Source organism: Clupea harengus, chromosome 15, assembly GCF_900700415.2.
Source record: "Clupea harengus chromosome 15, Ch_v2.0.2, whole genome shotgun sequence".
NCBI lineage: Eukaryota > Metazoa > Chordata > Actinopteri > Clupeiformes > Clupeidae > Clupea > Clupea harengus.
Genome location: NC_045166.1, coordinates 24,610,637 through 24,627,103, shown reverse-complemented (window position 1 = coordinate 24,627,103; position 16,467 = coordinate 24,610,637). Strand labels below are relative to the sequence as shown.

The window sequence follows — 16,467 nt, the reverse complement described above, 5'->3', positions numbered from 1 at the left end:
CCCATATGGTGACTAGATGTCCCGTTTTTTAGCAATTTTTTAGTGTCCTGACTTTAATATTATATTTTGTTACGTATTTCCTTCTCCCTTACATTTGAATAACAGGATTGGGAGAAGTAAGACCATGTTTATAGGAAGATAATTTACTCAACAAAATGTACAGACGATCGAGAAGATATAGGTACAGTGCAGGAGTGTGTGTCTCCTAATGGTGATTTCTAAGCATTTGCATTCATTGGCAATGGCAAACTCAGTTGCCAGTGTATCAGGAACACTGAGCTATAACTACTGCAGTCTGATACACAGCACCAAAAACTACATCCTCCAAAATGATCATACAGTTGAAGTCCACCTCTTTCAATGTAAGCTGAACATTATAACACAAAGGGGAATTTATTGGAAGACTGTTGTATTAGACTGCATTAGTTTTCGCTAGGTGTTCTTAATAAACTGGCCACTGAGCGAATGTGTGTTCCTGTATAGTTCAAAGTACTTTATTTGTCATTGTCACAAAAACAACGAGACAGTAGAGGCAGCAACAGGCAGCTAAAAACTTAAGTTGCTGTGGACATTAACTGCCACAGCTAAATAATAATAAATAACAATTAATAAATAGATACATAAATATCCCTGAGTAAATAATAAAAAAAAAATACAATTCAATACAATTCTTTCACAATTTCCTGTGCACTGCTTTTATTGCTGTGTCTGATCCATACAGTTATTGTTAGTAATTCAAGTCAAAGTTATAAATTATTGCTTTGCTTTTATATGCATTATATTGTCCCAACTTTTCTTGTACCGGTAATGGTGTTGTAGATTCTATTTCTTTGTGGTTGTCCCTGTCATGTAAAGTAATACAAAGACAAATGAAAGGAGCATCCGCCATAGCATAAAACCCATTCTATTTGTTTAGGACTCACAGTCACTCTTTCTTTTCAGAGCATGTTCCACCAAATCAGAGCTATGCTTATTTGTACATCTACACAGCAGTATTCATCATAATTCTTGCCATCACCCCTATATAGATGTTACTATAGAAGTTTTGTTCTCTAAATGTTCATTGAACAAAATATATACATTTTAGTGCTGTCTAATTAAAATAAAATTAATAAAATAACAAATCAATCTTACTTTTTTTGCTGTGATTAATTGTGATTAATGCCTTAAGATTGAAGCTTGTGCTAATGGATATTTAAATGTAAAATCATGGAATTAATGAAGAATCAACACAAAGGAAGTATATTTAATAGCCTCTTTTTAACTTTGAACAGATTCTCTCCTGTGAACTACAGATGTTGATTTTGACAGCACTAACACATTTTTATGACCACCTAAGTGTGCATGCCACCATATGTTAAGGCAAAAAGGACACTGCTCACAAACAGGGAGATAATATCATGTAGGATATAATAGTCTATTTAAATTCAGCTATGCAGTGTTTTACTTCACACTTTTTCACAATTAATCAGATATTTTATCAAACCCCATTTAGAAAATAAATAATTTGTCTTTTTATAGTCATTTTATAGATACAATATTATAGACAATTATCCAGAAGGTTGGTGAAAATGATAAGAAAAACATTTATGCGAACAGACATGAGCATAATATAATGGTATGTGAAAGAGCAAGGGTCAAATAATATGATCATGTAGTATTCCTGAGGTTAGGGTTAAGGTTAGTTCTCTGTCTACTTCAGAGACATCATATTGCAGATTTGGTTAATGTTTATACACTACTGAGCATGTATGTATTCCTTTTTTCTTCAGTGAACATGATAAAATCATAGAACCATACATCATTCACATGCCAGGACAACAAAGGTCATATGCTCAGACAAGTTTTCATATTGAAGGTGGATTACCAAAAAAAAAAAAAATCACTTTACATTCATGAGAGAGGAATCTGGGCTACAAACACGACACCTTAAAATTAATTTCATGCTTTTTTTAAACCATGGGTAGAACAAAGCATAAATAATTGGATTGAACAAAGAATTCAGGTAAAGTAGGGCTGACGTGTAATTTAACACATCATTAAAGAGTTGGGTGTTGATACTCCCAGGAATAACGCTAGCAATGTAATATGGCACTACGCATAACAAAAAGACAGACACAAGTATTCCAAGCACTTTAGCAGCTTTTCTCTCAGATCGTTTGGGCACGTGATCATTCTTGCCGGCATTTGGATTACCCTGATTATTAGCTGCCCTGATGGCATTGGCATGTCTTTTGGCAATGGCAAAGATTATCAGGTACAGTATAATCATAATGGAGCAAGGTAATACAAACACCACTACAAAATCAACCCAAGACCATATTTCATTCACAATAATGAGACAGTCGTATGGACACAGTGTCAGTGCGTGAGTGAAAAAACCGTTGCTGTAAAGAAGAGCAAAGTTGTAAGCCATAGAAAACACCCAGTTCAAAGAGGCCACAATGACAAAGAGGTTCGCAGTGATCTTGTTGGAATAGAAAAAGGGACTGCTCAGAGCCATGCATCTATCCACTGCAATGAGAGCCACAATATGGACAGATGCACACGTCAAATGGAATGACACAAAGTTGAAAAAAGCACAAACAGTTGTCCCAAAAAACCAGCATGATTCTATCAGCCAGATAAATTGTAGTGGCATCACAAATATTCCCACGAAAAAATCTGTCACAGCCAAGAAGAGGATGAGCACATTAGTTGGTGTGTGAAGCTGTTTAAAGTGACACACCGATGTGATGACAAGCAGGTTGCCAAACACAGTTATTATCACAACAAGTATTGCAGACACATACAAAGCCACGTATGCAGGTGTAACTTCTGTACTCCCAAAGCAAGAAACACAGTTGTCCAGAAGGCTGTGATTGCTGGATCCAAGTGTGTTTGATTGTAAGTATGTTTGCTCAGCGGTGAGCTCCCTAGAAATGGAATATGAATCCAATGACATGATCGGACATCTAGTGGATCAGACCTTTTGCTGCACGGTATTAATACAGTTTTAAGCAGGCACTCTCACAATCCCCACCCTGTTTTTTTTTCTTCTTTCAGCACTGATGATGCAATCCTGAAAGATCTAGCATCCACATGTATATACAAATCTATAGTTTTAAACACTGCCCTGCCCACAATCCCCATGCCGTGTTCATTTCTGTTTTTATTATGGTGTAATCCTGAAGGATCAAGTATCTATATACATATTTACACACAAATTAAACATGTCTTTAATTGTTGACATAATTGTTTAGAGACATTACGATTTATATACTTGGAATGTAAATATTCATATTCGTAAGCATGTACACACATATTTATAAAATCAAATCAAGGGTTTACTTAGACACTAACACATGGAAGATGGTGTAAGTTGACACTTTAGTTGATTAAGCAATCAAGTTATATTTAATTATATATTCATTCAATTAGATGTAACCACTTGCCACACAAGACATTAATAGTTCTGTGTCCTAAAAGTGTCACAGAGCAGCATCTATAGTTTCAGAGTTGGGACAGTTTGTTTGTTTTGCGAGTGGAAAATGCATTCGTATTGTCTTTTGATGGTTAAAGAACTACACATACAGTACCAGTCAAAAGTTTGGACAACACCTTCTCATTCAATGGTTTTTCTCAATCTAATTTTTTTCTACATTGCAGACTAATATTGAAGACATCAAAACTATGAAGGAACACATATGGAGTTATGTGGTAAACAAAAAAAGTGTTAAATAAACTAGAATATGGTTTATATTTTAGATTATTCAAAGTAGCCACCTTTTGCTGTGATGACAATTTTGCACATTTGGCATTCTTTCAAGCAGCTTCACGAGGTAGTCACCTGGAATGGTTTTCAATTAACAGGTGTGCCTTGTCAACAGTTAATTTGTGGAATTTTTTGCCTTCTTAATTTGTTTGAGACCATCAGTTGTGTTGTGCAGAGGCAGGGTTGGTGCACAGTTCTATAAAGTGAATAGGCCTATTCGACTACAGTTCTAATCCATATTATGGCAAGAACCACTCAACTAAGTAAAGAGAAACAACAGTCCATCATTACTTTAAGACAGGAAGGTCAGTCAAGCCGGAAGATTTCAAGAACTTTGAATATATCCAGTGCAGTAGCAAAAACCATCAAACGCTATGATGAAACTGGCTCTCATGAGGACCGCCCCAGGACAGGAAGACCAAGAGTTACCTCTGCTGCAGAAGATAAGTTCATTAGAGTTACCAGCCTCAGAAACCGCCAATTAACTGCACCTCAGATTAGAGCCCACATAAATGCTTTGCAGAGTTCAAGTAGCAGACACATCTCAAAATCAACTGTTCGGAGGAGACTGCGTGAATCAGGCCTTCATGGTGGAATTGCTGCAAAGAAACCACTACTGAGGAAGAACAACAAGAAGAAGAGACTTGCTTGGGCCAAGAAACACAAGGAATGGACATTAAACCAGTGGAAATCAACTTTGGTCTGATGAGTCCAAATTTGAGATTTTTGGTTCCACCTGCCGTGTCTTTGTAAGACGCAGAAGAGGTGAGTGGATGGTTTCTACATGTGTGGTTCCCACCATGAAGCATTGAGGAGGAGGTGTGATGGTGTGGGGCTGCTTTGCTGGTGACACTGTTTTGTGATTTATTCAAAATTCAAGGCATTTACATTACATTTAGCAGACGCTTTTATCCAAAGCGACTTACATATGTGCGACTTACAATGTATACACATTTTTTACATTTACACTGATGGCACACTGCACATCAGGAGCAATTCGGGGTTCAGTGCCTTGCTCAAGGTCACTTCCACAGGGAATCGAACTAGCAACCTTCTGATTACTAAACGACTTCTTTACCTCCTGTACCACTGCCGCCCCCTAGGCATACTAAACCAGCATGGCTACCAAAGCATTCTGCAGCGACATGCCATCCCATCTGGTTTGCGCTTAGTGGGACCATCATTTGTATTTCAACAGGGCAATGACCCCAAACACACCTCCAGGCTATGTAAGGGGTATATGACCAAGAAGGAGAGTGATGGAGTGCTGGGTCAGATGAAAAAACATTGAATGTGTGTGTCCAAACTTTTGACTGGTACTGTATATTTACACTCAGAGATGGGAAGTAACTAGTTACAGGTAACAGAGTTTAAATAAATAAACGTAATTGTAATCCATTACAGTTACTGAGAAAAAAATATTTAATTAAATTACAGTTACTGGTGATTACAAAGGGGTTACATCCAAATATATAATTTTTTGGTAATAAAGCTTTAGAGATCATATATAGACTATAACATTCATACTGTTGCTTTGTATCTGTGTATCTTTGTTGCTTTTAGTGGCACGGTTGCTCAGGCGCCTCACAGCAAGAAGGTCATGGTTCATGGTTCAGGTTCGATTCCCGCATGGGGCGCTGTTAGCTCTGGGGGGCAGGTCCTCCCCAGACCTTCAGTGCTCTCCTGGGCCTTTCTGTGTGGAGTTTGCATGTTCTCCCCGTGTTCACAAGGGGTTTCCTCCACTAAGAACCCCAACAGAAAAAAATGCAAAAGAACAGAACACTCTCCTGTCTGTCCCTGACCAAGACGGACGGTTCACTTCACTTGGTTCCCGGGCGCTTAAAAGCTGGCCACTGCTCCTGGGGTCCTGGAGGAAGGACAGTCCGGGATGGGAAAATGCAGAGCAGAAATTCACAGCGACCTCAGCCCTGCGCGTGTGTGTGTGTCCTGTGTCGCCTCCATATATCCACGTGTGTGTCGCTTGTGCCATTAGAATCTGACAATTATCTTTTGCTGTCTCGACAGGCTCCATTCATTTGGCAGTATTTGTTGTTTTTGGCTGATTCTCTTGTTTGAATTTGCACCGCCTCTTGTATGCCAATCAAAGTCTTCTCAAAAGTAATCAAATGTAATAAGTTAAATTATTATACGGCTCCTCAGAATGTTGCAAAACGTTCCAGTGATTTGAATGGGCCACCCCAACGTTCGGAGGTCTGATATTTCTTTATATTGACCGCTGATCTTTCATATCATTCTGGAAGTAGTCCTTTCACTTAATGTAACAACATTTCATCGTAACTTGAAGTCACCAAGTAATAGGTTGCTATGCAACTTCTATTTGCGTGTCGAATTTTTTTTTTTCTTAGCGGAAGTCACGAAACGGCAACAAAATCATTAAAAAGAGGTATTTCGGAAGAATGTCTTCTATCGTTTTGGCAAGTAACCATAGAATAAGCAGGATCAGTATTGAAAAATAACTCCCTTCAGGACGAAACAAGACCCCTCCGCTGCCAGTCCCGTCCGGAATTATTATGAAATAGTTACCTTACTTAATTTTTAAAAGCGTAACTAGTAATCAGTAACTTCTTACATTTAAAAAATAGCCTTCTCAACCCAGATACTCAGAACATCTAAGAACTGCTATCATATTCATGTATTCTCTTTTGGTCATTATAGGACTACATGCATATATATTTACACCCAAACAGGGAAAGAATTACACTATTAAGGCCTATAGTTGGAAGGGAGCGAAGGGATGGCAATGCCAGACATTGTTCATCCTTTTGTGAATCCTGGATGAAAATGGCATGCAGGGCTTGACATTAATGGTTGTCCGGTAGACCATTGGCAACCAAATTGAGACAAGTGGCAACCATTTCATTACCTCTGGTTGCCCCCTGTGGTAACCGCAACTTCACTGTATTTTCATAATATTCATGAACAACATAAAATAACAAATTCCTCAGTGGTATCCGAACATCATTTAAAGACCCACTGCGCTGCAGATATTTGAATTTGTGTTCTGTATTTACCAGGTTGCCCCTGTCATAAGTGCCAGTGTTGAAACAAACGTATCAAAACAATTTGCATCTAACAATCTAACCATTACGTTGGATAAATTGATACCTGTCAGTATCCTTGTTCTGCGTCTCTGTTTACTTGTGGCCCTCTGCTGGCCGTTGATGTGCTTTCGTTTTTTTGGTTTACCACGTATTTGTTGCCCCGCCCCTACTTCCTGGCATTGTTCGGTTCCCTGTCAATTTTGATCATCACCTTTTTCCCATTCTGATTAAAAGCACAGCTGCTTGCCCAGATCTACTTTCAGCTGCCAGTCGGCTGCTGAGGCAAGGAGGCCAGTCGGGTGACAAAGTTAATGGTCTTTGGACGGCGTTGTTTGCTGGTCGTTATAGCCGAAGCTACTATCTCCGCAACTCCCTTGAGCACCTGATCATGCCGCCAGTCCATGCCCCTTGCTGTCTTAGACCCACCATCCTGCTTGCTCTTTCTTCTTCCACGCCTGCTCGAACCTCCTCCTGGAGAAGAAGACGCCTCTCTTTGCCAATGGCTTTGCGAACTTGGATACTGGGGAAGTAACTGAGAACAGCACAACCTCTGGCCACATTCCCCACAAGCTCTCTCTGCCTTAGCCGAGACTCCGCCACCTCAAGTGCCTCGTCTGATTTCCATTTCCTGCCCGTTCTGACTTTGATTCCCACTGCTGACACCTTTGGGTCCCTCGAGTCTCTGTAAAGGACCGCCTCCCTTGTCCGCGACACCATTAACTCCTCTTTTAGACCGCTGGAATCTGGAATTTTGTGCGTAGGCAAGGAGGTTCACGCTCAGTAACGTCCTGTTAACTTGACAGTACATACAGTCTGGTGAGAATACACGGCACCCATTACTTGTTATGGAAGACTGTGTGTGAATGAAAATTAGTTATCTATCCTATATCTTTTTACCTGATACAATAATGCAGCGTTTCTCTCAGTGTGGGGCGCGCTGGTGGGGTGCAGAGACGTGACAGGTGGGGCGCGAATGGACGTTATGAAGGGGAGATTTTTTTTTTTTTACCCCTGATCTATGCCAATGCTTTCCTTTATAGACAATAGATTTTGATTAATGTCAATTAAAAAAAAACGTTTAGTTTAGTTAGGGCTGTGTACTGTTCTCGCTACGTGTTTTACACGTCCAGTGTGTTGACAGTCAGTTCAACAGTCAGCCAAACTTGATTTCACGAGCCAGGTAGCGAGCGTCTTGCTCCTTTATTGATGTCAGGTGAAAACATGAGTGAAACAATAATACACAAGAAACGGAAAATACTTAGAAGGTATCTTAACTAAACACATCAAGTTACTATTAGATTCATTACACCAAGAATCAGAGCAACAACAGATTACACAGCTGGCTAATAAGTGCTAACGTTAGCCACCAACGGAGTTATGAATGAATGGTCACATATTAGAACGTAACGTATCTAAATGAATAATAATTACATTTCACGTTTCAATAAACTAACACAGTTCATAGAATTTAAACATAGGTCACTTAAACATATTTATCACAGTGTGAGACAGCGAAAAAACTTAGTCATTGTTTTCGAAGGTGCAAGGAAAAGCATAATTTAATAGAGGCTTACTAGATATGTGCGTTACTAACTGTCACAGTTGTTCCTTATCCCACGAAATGAGTATGATGTCAAAGTAAAAGTCAGTCAACAGAAAGAAATACAATACTGTGTGCGTGCAGGGATGGATTAGCTAAACCAGAGCCTCTGCGTGAAGTAGCTGTTATTAACTTTGCTTGCTGTCAATTGTTTTTAGACTTTGTATTTGTTAATATCAGAGGTGGCTTCAATGTATCTCTTATTTGTGGTTGGAAGCAGTGTATTTTGTTACACGTCCTGACCCATGGTTTCATAATCCGTCCATGTGTCCGTGTCCATAACAACAATACACTACAACATGAAACATGAAATCACTCAAAGCAATATACATTTGCTGACCTAAATAAGATTGTTATTACTTGAGGTTATTTCAATAATTGACAATTTTAAGCTTGGCCTACTATTTTATGGGAGCGAGGAGGGACAGGTGGGGCTTGAAAAGGCCACCTTGTTCAAAGTGGGGAATGACAGAAAAAGTTTGAGAACCACTGCATTAATGTGATTCATATATGAAAGAGGGAGAGAGCGAGAGAGACCAATTCACGTTTTACCTGGCAGAGTTACTATGCGCATTACTATCCACCATGCGAAAAAATGCATTCCCGTGTACATTTCACACCTGAGTATTAACTGCATGGCTGCAGAAATATTACAAAATCAATGTGTTAACGGCAGATCTATTTCGACCTCTCCCTGACCGTCACCACAGTGGGGACGGCCCAGTGTTCCGAAAGCCCGATATTCCGGAAATCTCAATATTCCGAAAAATAGTCCTCTGTCCAACTGGCTTGCAAAGAATCTGTCTACAATTTTCAATGAATTAGCCTAATCTACAGCGATATGCATGAGGATAATTACTCATGCATCTTCAATTGCTGAAAGAATTTACATTTTATTAGGCCTATAAAACCTAAGATGGGACTGGGAAGGCTGGCTTGTTACCTGCATCATCGTATTTGCAAGCACGTTATTAATAGAGTTTGTCCCTGTCTTAATGTGATGCTGTCCGAACCAAAACAACGTTTAAAAACTTGAATTGATCTTCTTCAGTCTTACTTTGTACTTGAGACCTTTTGCGGGCATCTGTGGGAGTGGGAGCACTCGATGGTTTCTTCAAAAATTGCCTGATATCCATGGTTAATTAATCCATTCCGAACAGGTAGGCAGGCAGGCAGGCTAATACACAACGTGTATGTGTTTACATACTTCCTGGATCCTGATTGGTGTTGCCGCCGCAGCCAAGGCACTGATTGGAGGGTCACAGACCATAATACAGCGCAGATTAAAATGATTCAGACTACAGCGTTTATATGTTCAACAATTTGAAATTTAGGTGTATAAAATTGACACCAAATTTATTTGTGATTATTCCAACCTCAGAATACAAGGCCCAGGGAACTTTGACGTGCGTAAACGCAACTTACAGGTGCGTAAACGATATTTAGAGGTGCGTAAACGCTATTTCCAAAATTCGATACGTGCGTAAACGGCGTTTACGTGCGTTTACCCTCCACTACAGCCCTGCATGTGACTGACCGGGGCTGGACCCGCCACATATAGCGTATCCGGGAACATGCCTCTTCCTCTTTGCCTTTCTCGCCTCGATCTCGGTAAGTTTGAATCTGGGAAATTGTTGCAGGTGTTGTTGGGTTGTATTCTGTTGATTTATCTGCGACTAGGCCACTCATCACAACCCTGGGGCACTGCTGTTGTTGTGTTTATGCTATTATCTATTGCACAGCCACTTCATTGGCAAAGTTTGTTCAAAATTTCAGTGCATTTTCAAATGGTCCTGTTATCTTTTAAGTCTGTCAATCTGAAATAATTGACTGTCTGCATGCCACTGCTGTTAACAACAACTAGCTGTTGGCTCAAATAGCCAGAGGTGTTTGCCTTTCTGGCCGTGGCAGACGGGGCCTATTTTTATCAGCTTGAAGCCTGTGTTTAGACCATTCCCGTCGATCATTGTGCTGTTTATCACATTTACCACTGTTGCAGTATATGCCTGCTGACTTGTCCCATTGCCTTTTGTGACAGTGGGTCGGGCTACAGTTACGTACAGCCTGTAGTGTGCTCTTTCCAATTGGTTTCCAATAGTCAGATAGCCTGCATTATTGCAGGGGACTACATTACTCCTGCAGTGCTCTGCCTTGTACGTCGCTTTGGACAAAAGCGTCTGCTAAATGACTAAACGTAAATGTAATGTAAATTTGTAACAACTGGGTCTCTGGCTAGGTTTACCAGATTTTGTTGACTCACTCATTATGGCTTCCCGTTCTGGTTGTTTCTTTTGTGGGAAGACCATGGACCCACGTGATGGTCACCGTGAGTGCCCCACATGGCTCATCTCTGAGACGATGTAGAGAGTCCATGCCTGGCAGCGGTTGATTTGCCCTTATAAGAGAGGGTTCGGAGAGCGAGGCTGCAGGAAACTCCTCGGCCAGTAGCGGAATCCTTTCACACCCATGGGGGAGGGCATGCCCGTAGCCCTGAAAGCAAGGCCCCCAAGCAAAAGCGAGAACACTCTCACAAATCAAAGAAAAGGAGGGCCTCAGAACGCGTTCACGACCGGGCAGTCCAAGCAGGGTAGATCTCCAGTCTCAGCTCTTGGTAGCCATTCGCGGCCTGGCAGACACACTGACTATCCGGGGGGACCTCTCAGACAGAGACAGGTTCAGCAGCCCCATTGGAGACCAGGTGCCCACCGGAGGCCTCCCTCGTCTACCATCCGACCAGGAACCGAGGGCTGTGCACCCAGATACAATCTCGCTTCATGCGCAGGGCTCTCTTCTGGAAAAGGACCCTGTGGAATTGTGCAGTAATATTACCTCTGATCATCCTGACAGCTTATCTAGGGTGCAGTCTGTTGCTAAAATTGTGGGGCTCACAATCCCAACAGACATCCCAAGCCCAGCCGAGGGTGTTTGGGCCAGCATTACTCAGTCACGTCCCACAACCTCTCTCCCTGCTGCGGAGGACTACTGCCAGATGCTGAGGCGGGCTTGGATTGCTCCAGGCAGAGCCCCTCAGTTTAACTCTGGATGTAGGAAGTTACCAGGGCAACCTACCCACCAGAGACAGGATTGGGGGATATACCGCCAGTTGAGAAGGAGATGGCGGCCCTGACTTCTTTGAGTCCAACCAGGGTGATGACTGACCCACACTGGCCTAACAGGGAGTGATCAGATTGACTCTTTAGTCAGAACCTTTAACGCTGCTGCTCGTGCAGCACGCTCAGGTAACGCCCTGGCTGTCCTCTTGGCAGCTATTAGGAAGACCACTAGTGCAGGGGACCAAGACACCAGAGATCTGGTTGATGTTGCTCTGTCTGCCCATGCTCAGCTCACCCGGGATGTAGGGGCCGCCATGTCAGCTATTCTAACTCGTAGACAGATCTGGTTAGCCCAGACCACCCTCCCTGATGGTATCAAGAGGGAGCTTATTAACATGCCCGTGGAGTCAGGCAATGTGTTTCATGCTGACTCAATACATTTCCTGGAAAGGGCTGAGCACTCACTGTGCACTGAAAGTGTGCAGAGAACATTTAGGCGCCCCATACTCAATACAAGGGGCCGGCCGCACCCGTACCCCACTGTCTCGGGGCCTCCAGAACCCTGGCGGGGTAACACATGTGGGAAGGTCAACGTTCAGGCCATTGACCCTGCTGCCAGAAGGGCATGGCGCAGTCAGCCACGGTCATCAACAAGGAGGGCAGGCCAAGCCAGACCTCCCCCAAGGGTCCAAGGACCCAAGGGGGTCCTACATAGGATTTGTGGGGCAGCTGCCGAGGTCCACTCCCAGCTACGCCTGGACAGCTTGGAGAGGGAAACCCTGGGTGCTGGAAACAATTGCCAGGGGATACAGGATCAAGTTTCGTTAGCGGCCTCCACCCTTATTCCGTGTCCGAAGGACAACGGTCAAGGACCCAGTCCAGGCAGACTGCCTTGAAGAAATAACAACTCTGATGGAGCCATTGCCAAGGTAAGTACCAGCAAACAGCAGGCTGGCTTTTATTCAATGTATTTCCTCATCCCGAAGAAAGACAGCGGGTTGCGCCCCATCTTGGACCTCCGCCAATTGAATGCATACATCAAAAGCCTACCGTTCAAGATGTTGCATACAAAGCACATTCTGGAGTCGGTAGAACAAGGCGAGTGGTTCACCACCATCGATCTCAAGGATGCCTACTTCCATGTTCCAATTTGCTGGCACCACTGGAAGTTCCTCCGGTTCGCCTTTCGAGGTCAGGCATACGAATCAGAGTCCTCCCGTTTTGCATCTCCCTGTCCCCAAGAGTCTTTACCAGGGTTGTGGCGTCCAATTTGGCGCCACTCCAAAAAAGAGGCCTAAAGATCATGCCTTACCTCTTCGACTGGTTGCTCTGCGCCCCATCTCGCCAGCAGGTCATGCAAGACACGGAAGTGGTCTTGGCCCACATTCAGTCCCTTGGCTTCAGGGTCAACTTGAAAAAGAGCGACCTGAATCCGAGACAGGTAACAGTCTTTTTAGGGATCCGTCTGGACTCGCTCACAATGAAAGCATCTCTCACACCACAGATAATGTCCAAGATTCTGAAGGCCCTCTGTGCCTTTTGCCAGGGCAAGCGCTTAGAGTTTCTGTGTTTCCAGAGGTTACTGGGGTTGATCTCAGCAGGGCATGCTGGTTCCATTGGGCCTTCTCAGGGCCCACCCTCTCCAACGGTGGCTGAATGCGTTCAGACCACACCCGCACAGGGACAGGCTCAAGAAACTCAGAGTGACACAGTCGTGCTTGAGAGCCCTGCTCCCATGGCGCAGCAGGAGGCTGCTTGCACAAGGAGTTCCCCTACGCCATATTCCATCCAGATGAACACTGGTGTCCACAGATGCCTCCCAGGCAGGTTGGGGAGCAGTCTGGGAGGGCAGAATGGTGAGAGGTCTCTGGCAACCTCCTTGGGACACAGAACACATAAATGTCCTGGAGCTCAGAGCAATATATCTCGCTCTCAGAGCCCTCCTTCCCTTCATTCGTCCAGACAGACGGTTCTGTGGCTGTCTACTATGTGGCTGTCAATCATCAGGGAGAAACAAGATCTCTGCGTTGCCTAAAGATGGCCCAGAGGCTCTGGGCCTCACCCAGGAGAGTGGAGGCTGCACCAAGATGTGTTGAGCAGCTTGTAGGCACACTTCAGTGTAGCCCAGGCAGACTTCTTCGCATTGAGGAAAACAGTCCACTGTCAGAGGTGGTTTTCCCTGAATCATCCCAATGGCCCACTAGGCCTGGACGCACTGTCTCACGAGTGGCCGGAAGGATTACTATATGCCTTCCCCCCACTACCTCTGATTCTCCACATGCGAAACAGAGTTGCTCAGGGACGCTACAAAGTTCTGTTGGTTGCGCCACGGTGGCCAGCGAGACACTGGTTTCCGATTCTCCTACGCCTTTATCACGGCCAGCCTTGGCCTCTGCCACTCAGGGCGGACCTTCTCTCGAAAACGAAGGGTCCCATTTGAGCTGTATTGCAGCTTTGGGCCTGGCTGCTGCTAAAAGAGCTAAATTAGGCTGTCCTGGAGACCATCAGTAATGCTAGGGCGCCCTTCACTCAAGAAATTACCAACAGAGGTGGAAGGAGTGTCTTGTCATGGTGTCAAGACAGGATGCAAGATCCCAAAACGTGCCCTGTGGCTGTGGTGCAGTCTCTTCTGGACGCAGGAAGGGCTTCCAGCAGCTTAAGGGCTTCCAGCAGCTTAAGGGGCTACACTGCAGCCATCTCTGCTTTTCATAACCCAGTAGGGGGTATTTCTGTTGGGAAACACCCAGTTGTGTCACAGTTTCTTAAGGGCGCTAACCGTCTGCGCCCAGGCAGATGTTTGAGAGCCCCATCTTGGGATCTACCTCTGGTGCTGAGGTCTTTAACCAAAGCCCTGTATGAACCATTGGAGCAATCTGATCTTAAGTTCCTCACACACAAACCTGCGTTCCTCATGTGCTCTACTAAGACAGTAAGTGAGCTACAGGCACTCTCTGTAAGTGCTGATCGCATGAGAGGGAAACCTGAGGATACAGGGGTATAACTTTGGCCCAACCCATTCTTCCTCCCCAAAGTGCTGAACTCTCAGTCGGTTAACTCCGCCATTAAGCTAGAGGCATTTCACCCAGAGCCTTCTTGCCAGACAGAGGTGGACCATCATGCGCTGTGCCCAGTCAGAGCATTGAGGGCTTATCTAGATCGAACACAACAACTGAGGCGAGCCCACACTCAGCTATTCGTGTGCTAAGGGGATAAACAATCGGGCCTCCTAGTGTCCAAACAGAGATTATCCCATTGGCTGGTGGACACCATCTCCCAAGTGTAGCACCTGTGTTGTCTGGACTAGTATAAAAGCTACACTCGCCCTTCGCTCAACTATCCCTACATTTTCAGCTCCCTAAAACTCACCTTTTCAGATACTTCCAGATTCGGGATTTTGTGCAAAAGAATTTTAAAGGCTTTCCAGCTGCCCCTACTGAGACACTTCTAGATAGGATACTGCAAACCAACTCCCACAATAAAGGAGTCATCTCCTCCTTATATGCCCGCATCATAGACTCTGCACCACCTGACGATCTGTCAGTGCGACAACAATGGGAGATAGATATGGGCTATAAGTTTGATGATGAGGACTGGACTGAAGTCCTAAACAGAATTCACTCCTCTTCCATCTGTGCTCGCCACAGTCTTATTCAACTTAAGTTTATCCACCGAGTATATTGGACCAAAGCCAGACTTTCTAAGATCAATCCTGACATTGACCCTATATGTGATAGATGCAGGCAGGCTCCAGCTACATTGATGCACATGTTCTGGCTTTGCCCCAAATTAATAACTTTTTGGAAGTCCATATTTAGCTCTATTTCTAAAGCCTTAAACATAATCCCTCCCATTGACCCCTCTCCCTCTGTTGCCCTCCTTAACCTCCCACCTACAAATATCCCTCTTTCAAAACGCCAGAAAGATGCCCTAGCCTTTGCCACTTTAATTGCCAAAAGGTCCATTCTTATGGCATGGAAATCTCCACAGCCACCCTCTCATGTTCACTGGATGAGGGATCTAATGAACTGCATTCACCTGGAGAAAATTAGATATACAAGACGGAATAAGACAGAGCAATTCCAATTCACCTGAGGTCCTTTTATATCCCTCTTCTCCTCTCTTAGCTCTACTGAACTTACTCCCCTACTAGTTTCCTAAGTCTGACTCATTCTGTGCCCCCCCCCCCCTTTTTTTAATTTTATTTATTTTTTCTCTTCTTTTTTTTATTTGTTTTAATTTTCTTCAATGTATATACATACAGACTATGATTTGGTCTTTATTTTAGGGTTGCTGTCTGGGTCGTGGGAGGTGGGAGGGGGGGAGGGAGAATTCCTTGTAAAACTTGAATCCGTTTCATTTTATGTTTTCAAGTGTTGTTACTTCAAGAAAACAATAAAAACTAATTTGAAAAAAAAAAAAAAAAAAAAGATTCTAGAAACTACAGTTGAAATTACAATTAAAACTAAAAGCTTGCAAATAGTAAACACTTTATTTTGTACAGTTTCCTTGATATGTAAATGTAGACATTTGAATATGTTGCAGTCAGTGTATGAATGAGTGTGTGTAAATGTATAATTAAATAAAATAAAATAACAAAAACATGTAAATATGCACCAAAATGTACATTCAATATGAAATAAAGTAGCAAAATGAAATGCACTCTATATGAATCACTATAACAAAAAGTACACCAATTCAGTATGCTCAATCACATACAATACAACAAATCAGTATAATAACCAATATGGAAAAATCAGTCACAACAGTCCTGTGTTCGTGTATGCAAAGAATTCCCTTCTCAGTGTGAAAAGGATTGCACTTATCTGTCCAAGCGCAATGATGCAAGTTCGTCTTCAAACTGTGGTTGAAGAAACCTTATGGTAGCTGGCCAGGCTACCGCAGGTTTGATGCTCCATGCGCAGGATGCAATGATCTCCGTGGGAAGCTCGCCATCTTTTCTGAGTCTTCTTAAATCCAAACTTAAAACCAATCTACACA

The 16,467-nt window shown here is 43.2% G+C and overlaps 1 protein-coding gene across 1 annotated transcript; it reads right to left on the bottom strand.

The window, feature by feature from the left end:
• Nucleotides 1–1,882: 1,882 nt before the first annotated feature.
• LOC116223795 (trace amine-associated receptor 13c-like) lies at nucleotides 1,883–3,328 on the bottom strand. The gene has a single exon (XM_031581792.2). It carries the CDS (start codon nucleotides 2,942–2,944, stop codon nucleotides 1,883–1,885), a length of 1,062 nt encoding a protein of 353 aa, XP_031437652.2. The 5' UTR covers nucleotides 2,945–3,328.
• Between the last annotated feature and the right edge of the window lie 13,139 nt (nucleotides 3,329–16,467).